The 17,106-nt window shown below is 38.8% G+C and overlaps 2 protein-coding genes and 1 long non-coding RNA gene across 6 annotated transcripts; 1 reads left to right on the top strand and 2 right to left on the bottom strand.

Annotated features, from left to right (window-relative positions):
* Positions 1-353: 353 nt before the first annotated feature.
* Positions 354-6,843, bottom strand: LOC127651533 (B-cell receptor CD22-like). The gene is made up of 10 exons (XM_052137413.1): positions 6,615-6,843; positions 5,380-5,727; positions 5,010-5,249; positions 4,677-4,931; positions 4,361-4,585; positions 4,178-4,262; positions 4,060-4,096; positions 996-1,055; positions 782-847; positions 354-566 (listed from the first exon to the last, which is right to left on the bottom strand). Exons 1-10 carry the CDS (start codon positions 6,670-6,672, stop codon positions 546-548), a joined length of 1,395 nt encoding a protein of 464 aa, XP_051993373.1. The 5' UTR covers positions 6,673-6,843; the 3' UTR covers positions 354-545.
* Positions 6,844-10,931: 4,088 nt separating this feature from the next.
* LOC127651539 (tetraspanin-1-like) lies at positions 10,932-15,572 on the top strand. 4 transcript variants are annotated; one of them, XR_007971590.1, is made up of 8 exons: positions 10,932-10,969; positions 12,799-12,876; positions 13,478-13,693; positions 13,789-13,863; positions 14,407-14,514; positions 14,656-14,791; positions 15,122-15,214; positions 15,339-15,572. XR_007971590.1 is itself a non-coding variant. In XM_052137420.1 (8 exons), exons 2-8 carry the CDS (start codon positions 12,820-12,822, stop codon positions 15,387-15,389), a joined length of 726 nt encoding a protein of 241 aa, XP_051993380.1. In that variant the 5' UTR covers positions 10,932-10,969; positions 12,799-12,819; the 3' UTR covers positions 15,390-15,572. The 4 variants fall into 4 exon arrangements, 3 of the variants coding, with proteins under 3 accessions (XP_051993380.1, XP_051993379.1, XP_051993382.1); XM_052137420.1 differs by having other exon boundaries at positions 14,656-14,781; XM_052137419.1 differs by having other exon boundaries at positions 15,129-15,214.
* LOC127651540 (uncharacterized) lies at positions 11,613-13,572 on the bottom strand. Its single transcript, XR_007971591.1, has 3 exons — positions 13,446-13,572; positions 11,881-12,293; positions 11,613-11,773 (listed from the first exon to the last, which is right to left on the bottom strand). It is a non-coding gene; the product is annotated as an uncharacterized LOC127651540 (long non-coding RNA).
* Positions 15,573-17,106: the final 1,534 nt, after the last annotated feature.

Genomic DNA, 17,106 nt, shown 5'->3' with positions numbered 1-17,106 from the left:
CACAGACCGTCAAATGGAGTATACTTTGACAGGATCGCATTCGACTGTACGCAAATGATAAGCGCTTGCATCAAAATCGAAGTATACTTTGGGCTTTACAGGATGCTCAAATGCATCTGCCTCCCAAAGGATAAGGAGAACAGGCTTCAATGAGTGTGGTTTCTCTGACAAGATATCTAGCCATTTTTGTGTGCAATAGGCATGAGATGGTCCACGATTTGCTCGTGGGTGTGCCAAATAAGGCTGAGAATGCTTTATTATTGCATTACAAATGGCTTCAATAGATATTCAATCCAAAGAGAAGTTTATTTTTTACATTTGTATAATGTAGAGCATTTGCATTTACTTGCCTAACTACAGTTCTTAACTGATTGCATTACTTAAAGCAACAAAAAGCCACAAAAGTATCTTTATTAGTCTATTTAAAAAAGAAAAGTCAAAATGCTTCAGTAAAATGTCATCATTGTAGTCCTGTCAATCATTCAGGGCTCCACACACAAAGATGCATAAAAGCTGGAAATTATTTTTCTGTATGCCATTGTCCACTACAGCATATTCCTGTAAGGCTGGACAAACAATGAGACAAGATGAGATTGTGAACCAAAACATTTTTTTCAACATTCATTAAAGTGTACATTTTGGTGTAAATGGTTGTAAACTAGATGTTAGTAAAGGGTTGAATCTCTTGGCTCACAATGAAGTAAGATAGAAATAAAAATGGGTATTTTGCATGGTTTCTCTATTGGCGGACAATGAGAAGAGCTGGAGTTGTTTAACTTACTGTAAGATTCTCATACACGTGTGTGCTCACTATAGGTTCACGATCATCAGAGCTGGGATGAGCCATCTTTATGAAGGAGAGATATGAGAAAATATCCAGGTGAAAGAGGGATACTATATATAAGTACCATAGAGAGAATCAAAATACAGAATGATAATTGTCTGAGGCTGAGGAGAGTTTCATGTTTCTTTTCAAGTGGAGATCTGACACTTACCATTACATTCTCATACACACATGAGATCGAATTTGGCGCTTCATTCGTGTCAACATAATCCTTTGTCACGGACCGGGGAAAGAGAATAAAGAGAAACATGAAAAATCCAACCAGATATACAGCGCTTCACTTTTTCCACATTTTGTTATGTTACAGCCTTATTCCAAAATGTATTAAGTTCATTATTTTCCTAAAAATTCTACAAACAATACCCCATAATGACAATGTGAAAGAAGTTTGATTGACATCTTTGCAAATGTATTAAAAATAAAAAATAAACAAATCACATGTACATAAGTATTCACAGCCTTTGCCATGACATTCAAAATTGAGCTCAGGTGCTTCCTGTTTCCACTGATCATCCTTGAAATGTTTCTAGAACTTGATTGGAGTCCACCTGTGGTAAATTCAGTGGATTGGACTTGATTTGGAAAGGCACACACCTGTCTATATAAGGTCCCACAGTTAACAGTGCATGTCAGAGCACAAACCAAGCCATGAAGTCCAAGGAATTGTCTGTAGACCTCCAAGACAGGATTGTATCGAGGCACAGATCTGGGGAAGGGTACAGAAAAATGTATGGAGCATTGAAGGTCCCAATGAGCACAGTGGCCTCCATCATCCTTAAATGGAAGAAGTTTGGAACCACCAGGACTCTTCCTAGAGCGGGCCGCCCGGCCAAACGGAGTGTCCGGGGGAGAAGGGTCTTAGTCAGGGAGGTGACCAAGAACCCGATGGTCACTCTGACAGAGCTCCAGCATTTCTCTGTGGAGAGAGGAGAACCTTCCAGAAGAACAACCATCTCTGCAGAACTCCACCAATCATGCCTGTATGGTAGAGTGGCCAGACGGAAGCCACTCCTCAGTAATAGGCACACAAAAGCCCACCTGGAGTTTGACAAAAGGCACCTGAAGGACTCTCAGACCATGAGAAACAAAATTCTCTGGTCTGATGAAACAAAGATTGAACTCTTTGGCCTGAATGGCAAGCGTCATGTCTGGAGGAAACCAGGCACCGCTCATCGCCTGACCAATACCATCCCTACAATGAAGCATGGTGGTGGCAGGATGTTTTTCAGCGGCAGGAACTGGGAGACTAGTCAGGTTCGAGGGAAAGATGAAAGCAGCAATGTACAGAGACATCCTTGATGAAAACCTGCTCCAGAGCGCTCTGGACCTCAGACTGGGGCGAAGGTTCATCTTCCAACAGAACAACGACCCTAAGCACACAGCCAAGATAACAAAGGAGTGGCTACGGGACAACTCTGTGAATGTCCTTGAGTGGCCCAGCCAGAGCCCAGACTTGAACCCGATTGAACATCTCTGGAGAGATCTGAAAATGGCGGTGCACAGACGCTCCCCATCCATCCTGATGGAGCTTGAGAGGTCCTGCAAAGAAGAATTGGAGAAACTGCCCAAAAATAGGTGTGCCAAGCTTGTAGCATCATACACACAAAGACTTGAGGATGTAATTGGTGCTAAAGATGCTTCAACAAAGTATGTACTGTAATCAACCTTTCATGACAGAACAGTCAGGAAGAGAAAATGTAAATACACAAAGCTTATAAAAGTCATATACATCAGTAAGTTTGTAATAAAATAAAATAAAATCTTGATAATGGGAGAATAGATTAAATAGATGATTAAAACATGATCATTTTAATAATTTTCTTAATATTCATTATTTTGCATCATATCTTTTCAATTAACCAATTGATCCAGTCCACAAAACTGGACCTACTTGTCAAACATTTACTGATCTTTGAACTGAGAACCATCTTTTGTGTCCAACTTATAATGAGTTAACATTTGCTTACGTGGTAACGCAAATAACCATCTAATTTATTTTATTCGGTTCATTGAAATTGACGTGATTCATAGAAATCAGTGAGGATTTCCATTACGACTCGATTTTCCATTACGATTTCATTTGTAAGTGTATCAGTAAATAAGAGAGGGGACTGTGTTTCAATTACGCTCTCATTTGGCACATATACAGGTGGCCGTAGTGACACTATACGCGTCAGTGAGTGAGTCACCATATTTTCGGCTTGGTGTGTGAATGCCTGAGAGGTAGGAGCTGTTAGCAGTGATTGTATGGTGGTGTGGTTGTTTGTGTTATACAGGGATATATGGGTTAATTTTGTTAAAGGTTGGACTGAGGAGCTTTGCGGGATGCATTCAGCAACAGTTCTCTTCATGGAAATATGTTTACTACACCACTGAGTTTCTGTGCCTCCAATAACGGTATGTTATTGTTTTGATCATGGGCTCATAACCGTTGATGGTTAGTGGCCTGGCGATTAAAATGTATTTATTGTGTGCTGTATTTCACATTTAAGGTGCAGGCCAATGTGCATGGGATGATACAGTGGGCTTTGGTTTTCATCCAAACGGCTGTTTGGATGCCTGTTCTGCTTGTCTACTTTGCTTTATATCATTGGTGGGGTATCGGATCATGTTTCTGTGACTGTTATCCTATTTCACGGGAGCTGAGGGATACAGGATTGTACAAGTTCGCTGCTGGATTGGACCAGCAGATCAGTACAATTAACCGTTGATGGTGATAGTGATGGTGATAGTGATGGTTAGTGGCCTGTTGCAGCTCAGGTTCGTTCTCTTTAACTGTTTATATTCGTAGTGGTTGACACTCGCAGGATCAGCTGGACTGCTGGTTTGGGCCTGTGGCGTGATGCTTTCACTTTGATTGCAAATGTGCCGTAGGTAACAAACTTGAATCAAAGCCTCAAGGCACATGCAATAGATGGCCAGCCAACAAGCTGTCACCAGTCAATTCTGCTGTTTTTGTTCTTTTTTGCTGATTTGGTTTTCATGTGAATTGATTTTGGTTTATATATTCCTTTCTTATTTTGATTTGAATTTGTTTTTGTTTACACATGCTAATGTGTATGTGTGTGAGGGTTAGGGAGAATTTACGAAACATTCCAGTACCCCTCCTGTTATAATTGCCACACATGGTTGGATCTATTTCTGGAAACTTTGTATTTACATCGATGTAGCCTATACGAGCATATAATAATGCAATGGAAGAGGAGTTATCTTACCTTGGACTGTGGTTTCTCATTCTTCCTCTTCATACAGCTGTTTAAAAGAAAGCACATGTTTAAATGAGAAATAAACCATTTAGCCTTTAAACTAAGAATAAAAAATTCACTCTCTTACCAAGTTAAAATCAAAATGATGAAAGCAGCTACAATTCCACAAAGCATTACTACAATGACTGTATGGATTATCCTCCAAAATTGTACTGAGAGAAGAGAGAATAACTGATCAGATTAATTACGCCTAAAAAGTATAACGTCATCGTCTACTGTATGTCTATGAGCTTCACAACCCCTAGTGTACCATTCACATGGACCAGTACAGCAGCTGATCTCTGAGATCCATGTTGATTCTGAGCCACACAGAAGAAGAATCCACTCTGTAGTGCACTGTAACTCTGTCCCGATCCAACAGATGAACTTTCATTCACCTTAAACCAGGTGTAGTTCAGAACAGGTGGGTTTGAATCACTGCTGCAGGTCAGAGTCACTGAATCACTCATGGACACTGAGACATTCCTGGGTGAATCTAAAACAGACAAAAGAAAATGTACAATCATGTTTTGAGATTGATAATCCAGTGATCTGTTACAACAGTTACTGCAACATCATAAACTTACACATGACATTTAAAGTGACAGCAGCAGAGTATTTCTCTCCAACTTCATTTCTGGACTTGCACTTGTATTCTCCACTGTGATCAGAGCAGATACTTGTGATGCTGTAGATTTCTCCAGATCCAACATATGTTGACCCTTTAAACCAGCTGATTTGTGCAGGTGGGTTTGAATCACTGCTGCAGGTCAGAGTCACTGAATCACCCAAAACTATTTCACCAGATCCACTCATGGACACTGAGACAGTCTTTGGGGTATCTAATGGTAGATTATTTACAGTGTGTAGGTGAAAGAAAAGCCATTAAAACCTTAAAGAATGACTAAATATATGCTTACATTTAACATTGAGATCAACATGAGGTGATGTGAGATTGTGTCCGTGTACAGCACAGCTATATCTGCCTGCATCCTCTCTTCTGACTGACTGCAGGAGGAGTTTATTGTTTCTCTCAGTTAATGACTGTGTGTTTTTCCACCAGATGAATGTTGTTCTGTCAGTCAGATTACAGGTGCTTTTACATGTCAGACTGACTGTATCTCCCTCTGTCACACTCTCAGGAGACTCCACATGAAGATCTGACAACAACAACACTTGACATCTGGATATATTGTGGATGAAGATTTCTTTCCCAGAATATAATTGATCTTAAATGGAGATCATAAACCCAAATAAAAACAATCAAGACTGAATTGTGAAAAATGTTACCTGTGATATTAAGAGTCACTCCAGGTGTACCAATCCATCTTCCATTATCTTTATTAGTAATGAATCTGAAATAGTACTTGTGTGAATCCTTCTGTGTCACATCATTCAGTCTGATGGTGCAGATCTGCTGTTTATCTCCCAGATACTGAATCCTCTGACTGTATTCAGGGTCATTAAACAGATCTGGGGGCTCCACATGGTTCAATACAAGAGTTTTGGTCCAGAACACTTTCTTGATCTTATATCGATGAGGGTGTTTATAAGTGCAGGACATTATCACTGATGACCCCTTTAGTGCACAGATGTATGAAGAGCTGTAACTCACACCCCAACCATCACTATAAACCCCTGAAATAATAATAATAATATTTTCCACTTCCAAATTTCAAAAACTTGAAAAATGCAATATCTGTGTACAAAAGAAGTAATTTTTATATACATATACATTCAGGGTTGGGGAGTAATGGAATACATGTAATGGGATTACTTATTTAAAATACAAAATATAAGTAACTGTATTCCACTACAGTTACAATTTAAATAATTGGTAATTAGAATACAGCTACATTCAAAAAGTATTTTGATTACTGAAGAGATTACTTTGCATTTTATTGTCGTTTGTTTCATTTAATATTTAGTTCTTTCAGATGGAAAACATTTATACATATAAATGATCCAAAGTGCATTTGAACAGCGGTGAAACACTTTCTTATGATGTGTTACATTCACACGAGCAGACAGAGAAGTACATTTGAAGTAAGTTTGGAGCAGAAGAAATAGAAATAAACCTTGTGTACATTGTTAGCTTTACGCTATGCTAAAATGCTATTGTTACCAGACACGATCACATTTATTATCCAAACAATTCTAGTAAAATATTAATATTCTTGATGATAATTAAATCCTATATATAATTTAAATCCTTAAAACAAGATCGATCAAATAGAGACAACACTGCATAAGATATTTCATTTTTTCAGAGAATGTATTTTTAACATGTGTATTTTGTCTTACTGTACTGAGTTTTTATAGTCAAAACAAGTGAAAAAATCTACCAGTGCTGAAGAAGTAATCCAAAGTATTTAGAATATGTTACTGACCTTGAGTAATCTAACAGAATATACTACAAATGACATTTTACAGCATGCATTCTGTAATCTGTACTGGAATACATTTCAAATGTAACCCTCCCAACCCTGATATATATATATATATATATAACAGGAGTGACTCACCTTGAATCATGAGCAGAATGATCAGAAGAGGAGGAGCCATTTTGATTGACATCACCATAGCAACACCTACAACACTACATGCAGTGGGTTCTTAGAAATACAAATGCAGTATTTGTGAAACCACAATCTTAACTGTGATTAAGTTTTTCAGTGAGCCACTAGAGGACAGTTTCACCGAGTGGAGAGTGGGTCAAGATAAGCCCACCCCTAAACTATCGATTGAACTTCCAACTATAAGCTTTGATCACACTGCACACAAATCTGATTTGGTTTTCAAATACAATCTGTAGCATTTACTGTACAATATATCATTTAGCAAGTGAAGAAATCTGATCTGTTTGTTTAGATAATGTAATCAATAACTAGTGTATGAACATAGTAATGATGTAAGAGTGAATAGTGAGTGAAAATAAAGCTGTTTCAAAAATGACGCACTTACAGTATACTCTCAGCTATGCAGAGTATAGAAAAATGAAGTGTTTTGGGCGGCTAATGGTTTTACTACATAAAAGCATTCACTATTTTTCAGTCAACAGAAGTTACGTTTCAAAGCCCCCCCCCCTTCTTTCTTTCTTTCTTTCTTTCTTTCTTTATTTCTTTGCCACCCCTGGGATAGGGCAATATTAGATTTATGATAAATTTAGCCCGATCATCTTTTTTGTGAAGCTATAGATGAATTCTGAAATACAGTTGCGCTTTACTTTATCTCTGTCTCATTTTTTATCTAGACGAGTTCATTTAAAACGTGATAATTTTACCCCACTCTCCTCTACGTGTTGTTTTTGAATAACCATTAAAAATTATTGTATCATAGGTTAAACATGCAAAACTGACAATTCAATACTAAAATAGCAGAGATAATAATGTTCTTACCGTGCTTACCAGCAGACCTTAAAGGCAGCTACCAAATGACAAATAATGAGATCAGTTGCCAATGGAAGTCTTAAACCTCATTGTGGTAAAGCAACATGATTTATCTTCCTCTTTCTGACTACATGTTTCCCTCGGTTTGTGCAGAGAGAAGGGGGTGGATGGGAAATAAGTTAAAAAGCATTACTTTTTACCATACGACTCCGATAAAGTAACTGCAAATATGAAGACACATACTGAATATACTATAAATAGTTTTTAGCACCTTATAAAGGACACATGTGCTGTAGGTTATACACGGTATGATGTACATTTCCGTAAAGACATGCAATCGCTTCTGTCTAAACCACAAACCACTGTCTTACAAAGAACTAAACACAATGACATACCGTAAATGGTCACCTATTCATTCTCACAGCATTGGTACATCTTGCCAGAACTGTCTTCTCATAACTCGGCTATTGACTTAAATATACACTGTTTTACAAATTCCATGTCAGCTTTTACTCAAGCCTGAAGGTCTATAAAGAAATCTTAAATGGGTCTAAACTCCCAATGCGCAAATGCGCTAACCAATCAAATGCAGTGCACTTTGACAAGCTTGCATTCGATCGTATGTGAACGCATCAAAATCAAAGTATACTTTGGCCTTTACAGGATGCTCAAATGAATCTGCCTTCCAAAGGGTAAGGAGAACAGGCTTCAATGAGCGTGGTTTCTCTGACAAGATATCTAGCAAGATATTTTTGTGTGCAAGAACACAATGAAAATGAGACATTTTGTTTGGCTTGGTTAAATATTCCAATGATATATCTCAAATGTCCAAAACGAAATGTTCAGTTCAGCAGAAAAAGTATGATTTACAATTGACCAATTATTGATGATATAATGTTACATGTCATTAAAAGCTGATGATTTCAGCTTCGTAACGATACCAAAGTTGAGCTTATAGTCCACTCAGAGGACATTTTTACACGAGCAATAATTTACTGAGTGCACCTTTAAGTTTACCAAAAGGTCTCTTTCTTTCATCACCATCAACAACCATAATAATAACTCTGTTAGCACAATCTAATAACAATACATTGTAATAGTGACCTTTTGCCAGCATTCCCATAGCATCAATGTGGTCTAAATTGGTTGGTTTAAATGTCAGTCGGATGCTGTATTCAACTCATTTCTGAGGATTTCAGAACTTTACCCAAAAGTACATTTTAAAATGATTTCATCATTCATTTATCGCTTCATCAATTCATATCTTCTTTGGGGTTAAGTGTAAATATATGTATATTATAGCATAGTGTAATGTCTATCCTACATGCTCTGATGTTTTCCCAAGCACTGATCAGAGTGAGCTGTTGAGGAAGTAGATAACTTTGAATTTACTCAAAGGAATCCTGCCAATTTACCGGCCGAAGAATTCATTCACGATTCTGTGGGATGAAGGAAATCAATTTAAGACAGTTGAGGAAACTGACTGTGGACTTTGTTTGCACTATTGTTCATTATTGACAGAATGCACAAAGGAAATACAGGTGAAACTCGAAAAATTAGAATATCGTGCAAAAGTTTATTAATTTCAGTAATTCAACTTAAAAGGTGAAACTAATATATTATATAGACTCATTACAAGCAAAGTAAGATATTTCAAGCCTTTATGTGATATAATTTTGATGATTATGGCTTACAGCTTAAATTCAGAATCTCAGAAAATTAGAATATTGTGAAAAGGTTCAGTATTGTAGGCTCAAAGTGTCACACTCTAATCAGCTAAACACCTGCAAAGGGTTCCTGAGCCTTTAAATGTTCTCTCAGTCTGGTTCAGTTGAATTCACAATCATGGGGAAGACTGCTGACCTGACAGTTGTGCAGAAAACCATCATTGACAACCTCCACAAGGAGGGAAAGCCTCAAAAGGTAATTGCAAAAGAAGTTGGATGTTCTCAAAGTGCTGTACATGTGTGCACATTAATAGAAAGTTAAGTGGAAGGAAAAGTGTGGAAGAAAAAGGTGCACAAGCAGCAGGGATGACCGTAGCCTGGAGAGGATTGTCAGGAAAAGGCCATTCAAATGTGTGGGGGAGCTTCACAAGGAGTGGACTGAGGCTGGAGTTACTGCATCAAGAGCCACCACACACAGACGGGTCCTGGACATGGGCTTCAAATGTCAAACGTCTTACCTGGGCTAAAGAAAAAAAGAACTGGTCTGTTGCTCAGTGGTCCAAAGTCCTCTTTTCTGATGAGAGCAAATTTTGCATCTCATTTGGAAACCAAGGTCCCAGAGTCTGGAGGAAGAATGGAGAGGCACACAATCCAAGATGCTTGAAGTCCAGTGTGAAGTTTCCACAGTCTGTGTTGGTTTGGGGAGCCATGTCATCGGCTGGTGTTGGTCCACTGTGCTTTATTAAGTCCAGAGTCAACGCAGCCGTCTACCGGGACATTTTAGAGCACTTCATGCTTCCTTCAGCAGACAAGCTTTATGGAGATGCTGACTTCATTTTCCAGCAGGACTTGGCACCTGCCCACACTGCCAAAAGTACCAAAACCTGGTTCAATGACCATGGTATTACTGTGCTTGATTGGCCAGCAAACTCGCCTGACCTGAACCCCATAGAGAATCTATGGTGCATTGCCAAGAGAAAGATGAGAGACATGAGACCAAACAATGCAGAAGAGCTGAAGGCCGCTATTGAAGCATCTTGGTCTTCCATAACACCTCAGCAGTGCCACAGGCTGATAGCATCCATGCCACGCCGCATTGAGGCAGTAATTAATGCAAAAGGGGCCCAAACCAAGTACTGAGTACATATGCATGATTATACTTTTCAGAGGGCCGACATTTCTGTATTTAAAATCCTTTTTTTAATTGATTTCATGTAATATTCTAATTTTCTGAGATTCTGAATTTGGGGTTTTCATAAGCTGTAAGCCATAATCATCAAAATTATATCAAATAAAGGCTTGAAATATCTTACTTTGCTTGTAATGAGTCTATATAATATATTAGTTTCACCTTTTAAGTTGAATTACTGAAATGAATGAACTTTTGCACGATATTCTAATTTTTCGAGTTTCACCTGTATATATAAGAATCAGTACATATAAGAGTCAACTCTTAATCTTTATTTTTGAGAGTTTAGGTCATGTACATAGGCTTGCATTGAGGGGTTTACCGCACACAGGGTTTAAGAGGAAGGCCAAACAGCTGGCCAGTCGCAGTGTGTGGAGGAGGCGTCGCTATTTATGCATCTGAACTATTTATGCATCTGAACTATTTATGTCCTTTTCGTAATTCTATGATGATTTGTGTTGAAATCCCTCATGCTATGAAAGTTGAACTTTGTCCATAAGGGAGTTGTTCTGGAAAAACTGACAGGTGTTTCTGTTTAAGCTCCACCCACAGCACATATTTAAACGTGGAGTTGTTAATTGCTGCAGACTCTACACAGTTCTACACACCTGAAAGCATCGTTCACCTGTGCACAGGTAAGACTCTTTTTTTATCTTCTCACATTTTCTAATACGTTTTTTTTTTTGAGGAGGTTAAAACTAAACACTTTTATTACCACAGTGTAGCAGTAACATGAACTAACAATGATTAAAACCTTTACAGCCATTTATTAAAACTTAAAGTTAATTTCTACATATTGCTACTAATAGATAATTATTACATTAACAGTTGTATATGTTAACACGGGTCAACTCATTGGTCACACTAATAACTGAACATAGTGAATACCAATTTTCATACAGAGCCTCTTCCAGAAATACATTCAGAGGAATCAACACATCAGACATTCATTAGTCAAATATTTTCCAGAACCAGATAAAGTGACCGTCCAGTGCTATTTGCTCATTAGTCATTCCAGAGCCCTTACAATAACGTACTGGGAAGTAGAGCATGTGGATGTTTATCTTAAGTTACAGATTATCAGCCGTTCAGCTCAGAGAGGTTACAAAGACTGTTTGATTTTTTATTTCTTCTTCCCTGTATCATGCACTGTGTGAAGGGGTTAAGATGGGCAAGGAGGCGGCGAGAACCGGCTTGACAATATAAATAAAGATTAATGATAAACTTAAACAAAAACACAAACGTAAACATACAGGGCAGCTGCTCATAGTTCTCTCTCTCTCGTACTGCTGTCTCCATTCGCCTTCATCCCTCGCTGGCATCATCAGGCTGATTGGGGTCCAGGCGTGCGTCATTATGGCCTGTCCCCGCCCTCCTCCATGCTACACTCCTCCCTGCCTCAGGCCGGGAGCCGATGCCCTCTCCTTGCACCCTTCAACCTGGGTGGAGACAGGAGTGGGAAAAAATAAATATGAGGTGAGGGACAGGCCAATATAGAGCGAGAGAGAGAGAGAGAGAGGAGAAAGAAAAAAATAAACTTACTCACCGGTTCTCTGATGTGCCGTCACGTGGTCCTCGATCACTCCTCCACCCTCTCAGGTGGACAACAGCCGCTCTGACCCCCAGCAGACAGAATGCCCCTCCATGATTCTGGTGACCTGTGGGGACACTCCTCCGCCTCTGGCAGCGGTCCTACCACTCCAGGCGGTCGGGCAGTCGACTCCCTCCTCCCCTCGACCCCTCCACATTTTCTGGCGGCTGGAAGGGCACTCCGCCGCATCTGGCAGTGGCTCCATCGCTCCAGGCATTCGGGGAGTCCAGTCCCTCCTCACCCCGCAGACGGCGGCTGTTCCCCGCGTCCGGGCGGTCGGGCTACTCCGTCCCCCGGCGGATGGCAGCAGCGCTCCCCTGGGTGGACGGCAGTGTCGAGGACTCTACGACGGGCTTCCCTCCACCCTCCTGGGTTTTTGGCACAAATTTAAAGGGGTTAAGGTTGGCAAGGAGGCAGCAAGAACCATCTTGACAATATAAATAAAGATTAATGACAAACTTAAACAAAAACACAAACACATACAGGGCAGCTGCCCATAGTTCTCTCTCTCTCTCGTACTCTCTCGTACGATCATTCCGGCCCGGCCTTGCCCTCCTCTGCACTACACACTGCTTTAATCCATTAAATTTGTATGGCTCATGGTCGATAAGACAACTACAGATGACAGTTGCCAAAGTATTTTACTGGAATACTTCCTCACAGCCCTGCATATAGATGAATATATGCAAACATACATCACTTAATGGTCCAAAAAGCAGGATACTAAAACTTTTTGCATTATTTATTTTAGGGTATTTTTAAATCAGTTAGGGTTCATCTTCAAATGTCCCATATGCTGTCGGTTGAGCTAAACTTGCATTGAACTGGAATTTTCCATTAAGTACTTCTGTCAACTTTTGTTTCTCTTTTCAGGAATAAGGGAAATCTGACAAAATGTGCTGCAAAGGCTTTATCAAAACGATGATGTTCATCTTCAATGGTGTCATCTTTGTAAGTAAACTCCATTTTCAGTTTAGCCTACTATTCATTTTCCAAAATATAGGGTAATGGAGATAATTTTCTAAATGCTCCATTCCCGGTGAAGGATAACGTCATTCTGGTGTGGAATGAAGGCGTAGACGTAGCTAAATTAAATTGTTTTTAAATTTCTGGATTTTTTTTAGATTCACTTCTACGTTATTGCAAAATGTTTGAGAACAAAGTAAGCACTCCAGGTAACTCTGGCTTTAATAAAATGGCTCATTAAACAGAAATATATGTTGGGCTAAACTACCGTTAACTCTTAAGGCTGCTGCTGTTTACATGACGTCACAGTTTTCATAGAGTTATGAGTTTACAACTTGCAATTACAAGTTCTACGAAGTCGAAATCTCGTAATTATGGTAATAAGGACATGACGTCAATGCACCATAACATTACTTCCAATGCAGTCATCTGACTCATGGGCTCACAAAGATCTGATATCATTTACTTACTCAAATTTGCATTCAGATAACTCTTATCAGACCAGCCGTGTTTCGTGCCTGAATATTTAACATAAGCAAATTCAATACCGATACCTGAATAAATCAATTGCTCTTCCTCATTGCAGTTGGCAGGTGTTGTGTTACTGGCGGTAGGAATCTGGGTGAGTGTCGACCGCATGTCCCTTCTGGGATTTTTAGACAATATTGATAACGCACCCCCTGAGCTGGCACAGCTGGCCAACATTGGCTATGTGTTGATCGCGGTGGGTGTGTTCCTGGCTCTTGTGGGTTTCCTAGGATGTTGCGGGGCGATTCAGGAGAGCAGGTGTATGCTCCTCAGTGTAAGTTTCACCCTTTCCATCAGATTTTGACATTTCACATTCAAAGTGAAGATATAGACAGTCATTAAGAGTCCATTTCTTGATTTTGTTTCCAGTTCTTCATCATCGTGCTCATCATCTTCATCGTGGAGGTGGCAGCAGCTATATTTCTCTTTGTCTTTCAGCCTGTGGTGAGTTGGTGCACTACAAAGCAAAAGTAAACAGAAAATTAATGACAGGTTTGCCGCACCTTTTTCAAAGAAATTCAAGTAATTTCATTGCTTTTTGTGATTAAAGAATAAGGCTTTTTAAAATCACTGTGTAAAAACTGAACTCAGAGCTTCTAGATCATGAAATATCAGCTCGATCAACTCGAATCTTAAACTCACTGTAAAAAGATCCACGACTTTTCCATTCTATAGACTTCTCCGTTCCAGTTGTTCTTGATCACTGCGGATGTGTTCAGAAAATGATTTGTTGCACTCACAAAGAGCAATTTCTAGACTATACAATAGGCCTGTTTTAGGGCTAAGCATACATAGAATTTTAAAGACACCTCAAATACTGTATTTCCTCTAGTTTCCTTGACTTTTACAAGTTTTACTATGACTTTTCTAGGCCTGGAAATAACACTTTTAAAATTACCGTATGTCACAGTGGTTTTGTTAATGTTGGAGTGTAACTCTTGACATTAACGGATGCCCAGAGTGAATTTCAATGTCTCTGCATTTCAGGCTGAGAAATTACTGGAGGACATTGGACAGCAAGTGTCTAAAAGCATCAGTGATAAATATGGAGCAGACGAGCGTTTCACTGGAGTCTGGAATAACACTATGGATGAGGTACCACTAATACGACCATCTGATCACAGTGCCATTGGCACAATATTATTATTATTTCAGCAGTTTTATTGTTTTTAGCTATGCTTTCTGACATCCAATTAACTCAATTCAAAGAACTGAGGCATTTATAATGTGTTCTAGCTGCGTCGCTGTGGATATAACAACTACACTGACTTCATGGGCTCTCCATTTTTCGAAGAATTATCACTATATCCAGAGATGTGCTGCAGAGTGAATATTACACGCTGTGATCAATCTGCAGCAAATGTATCTATCGGTAGGCTAAAAAAAACTCTAAAGAGCATCCTAATTCATGTTGTAACTTCCGGCCACTAAAATTAACACATTCAGTTATAATATTTATAAAACATAATTTATATTTATAAAAAGTGCAATTTCAACTACCTCCTAATCAAATCCAAAATGGTGCTATTAACAATCATTAACATCCTTTTTAAATGTGGAATGTACAACAAAGCTTTCCTATCCACACACATAGATTTTTCAAACATGCACTTGAATTTAAAAGGTAAAATACACACACACACACACACAGATTAACTGAGATATATTGACAGGGTCATTGCAAAAAATGCTGTTTTTGTAGGGTACAGTGGGCTGTTTTAAGGCATTAGTGACTCTGGTTGAGGAAAATGCAATTCTGCTGGCAGGTGTGGCCATTGGAATCGCCGTTTTAGAGGTATTTCATTCTCAATTTGAGCTAAAATATCAAGAACAATGTGTGTGCATGTATAGCAATACTGAATATACATATATCATGTAATTCATTTAATATTTATATGCGCCTTGTTTTGTCATCACAGATTGCAGCTATGGTCGTTTCGATGGTCCTCTACAAGACTGTAGGAAAATGATTAATCCTCTGGGGTCTGAGGGTGTTTTGGGCCCTGGAGAAGTTTTGACATGCCTTGACATTTGTGCTTTTTTCAGTTGATTAAAAACACATTAATGGCTAAAGTCTGATAACACTGTATTCAGCACAAACTGGACTACAATAATATGTGAGCAACATGTGTGTACATGTTTGTATTTTTGACGTTTATGCATGATTTTTGATCAAAATATATATATATTTAAATTATATCTGTATGTGTTAGGTTGACAAAATATGTGTGCTTTATCTAACTTGGTCAGTTGTGTCATTGAAATTCAAGATTGTTCACGTGACTCAAGAAGTGGAGAGTTACTGACATTTAAACCGACTCTGATGATCATTATGACTGACAGACTGCACTTCAAATTAACACACAAAGTTACAGAACATGAAACTCCAAATGCACCCCTGGAGCAGATAGGAGCAAGGGCCCAACAGTGGCATTTTGGCGGTGCTGGGGCTTGAACACCCAACCATTTGGTCAGGAACCCAGAATTTTTGATCGCAAGGTTGCGCTGTCACAAAACGTTTTGAATCCCTTCAGAACATGGTGTCAAAGACACATACCAAGTTTCGACATAACCAAGTCATTCGTAAAATACAGCATTTTATGACTAAATTCAAAATGACTAAATTCACTCTGAATCTAATGAAACAATTTGATGATTATGTGACAAACTGTTCTGAAGTTTTAAGCAAAAAATCTTCGAAACGGAGCAGGCACCCTCGAGTCATGGTGCCTATAACAAATAATAAGTTTGGTATGAATATGCTAAAGCGTTATGGAGAAATAATGTTCTTTGTCAAATTTGTCGAAGCGGCATTTAAAATTGGTATGGTTTAACATAATTCTGTCAATACCTTTTTGTCGGGAGTGCCTCTAGATGATGCAGGCCAATTTTCGTGTAAATCGGACAAACGGCCTAGGACGAGTTTGAAAAAGTAGGTTTTTCAGAAAATTAAAAATGGTGGAATATTTTTACGATGGAAAATGACATCATAGGGTGCAGTCGAATTGGCTTGAGCCAAGGAATCAGAGGAAAAATAATTTCATTTCTTGGACAAAAACATAAACGTGAGTGCAAATTTGGGCAGATGCTGGTGGTAGAGGGTTTGAGGTAGAGACGCCACATTTGCTGTGGCAACAGTTCAGACTGTCCTCTATCTGTGTGCCAAATTTCATAACTTTCCCGCAAGTGGTTCTATGGGCTACCATAGACTCAAGAGTGGAATAATAATAATAATAATAATAATAATAGTAACACAAACGAAAACAATAGGGGCCAAGCTCCAATAATGTAACGTGGCAGGCTGGCAGTAGAAGACAAAGACAACAATGTTGGAACACAAGTGCAGTTTATTTACAAAATCCAAATTGATAAAACAGGAATAAAAGAACTCTACAAAACACACAACTATGACTAGACTTGACTATTTGAATATGAATGAACTAAGACCGTATACAGACCAGGACGCAACAGTACAAAGACACAATCCTCGATAAAGGACAAATGCAAACATGAGGGCATAAATACACAGACATGGGTATCAAGTTAACAAGACAACCAATGATGGTTACTGGAACTAATAAACAAGATAAGACAGTAAACATATGAACCAATGATAAGACAAGACTAATAAACCAAGAACCAATAAGACAAAAATCATGAACCATGAGGGTCATATGACAAGACCAG

Source organism: Xyrauchen texanus, chromosome 11 (assembly GCF_025860055.1).
Source record: "Xyrauchen texanus isolate HMW12.3.18 chromosome 11, RBS_HiC_50CHRs, whole genome shotgun sequence".
Taxonomy (NCBI): domain Eukaryota; kingdom Metazoa; phylum Chordata; class Actinopteri; order Cypriniformes; family Catostomidae; genus Xyrauchen; species Xyrauchen texanus.
Note: the sequence above shows the minus strand (reverse complement) of the source record. Positions and strands in the feature narration are given on the sequence as shown.

Excerpts from the sequence above, each read along its gene's own strand:
- LOC127651539 (XM_052137419.1), top strand. The coding sequence starts at position 12,820 with ATGTGCTGCAAAGGCTTTATCAAAACGATGATGTTCATCTTCAATGGT. Across the intron at positions 13,864-14,406 it reads TCTTTGTCTTTCAGCCTGTG|GCTGAGAAATTACTGGAGGA; the intron begins GTGAGTTGGTGC and ends TCTGCATTTCAG. Across the intron at positions 15,215-15,338 it reads TTGGAATCGCCGTTTTAGAG|ATTGCAGCTATGGTCGTTTC; the intron begins GTATTTCATTCT and ends TTGTCATCACAG.
- LOC127651533 (XM_052137413.1), bottom strand. The coding sequence starts at position 6,672 with ATGGTGATGTCAATCAAAATGGCTCCTCCTCTTCTGATCATTCTGCTC. Across the intron at positions 4,586-4,676 it reads TGTCACTTTAAATGTCATGT|ATTCACCCAGGAATGTCTCA; the intron begins GTAAGTTTATGA and ends TGTCTGTTTTAG. Across the intron at positions 1,056-4,059 it reads ATGAGAAACCACAGTCCAAG|GATTATGTTGACACGAATGA; the intron begins GTAAGATAACTC and ends TCCGTGACAAAG.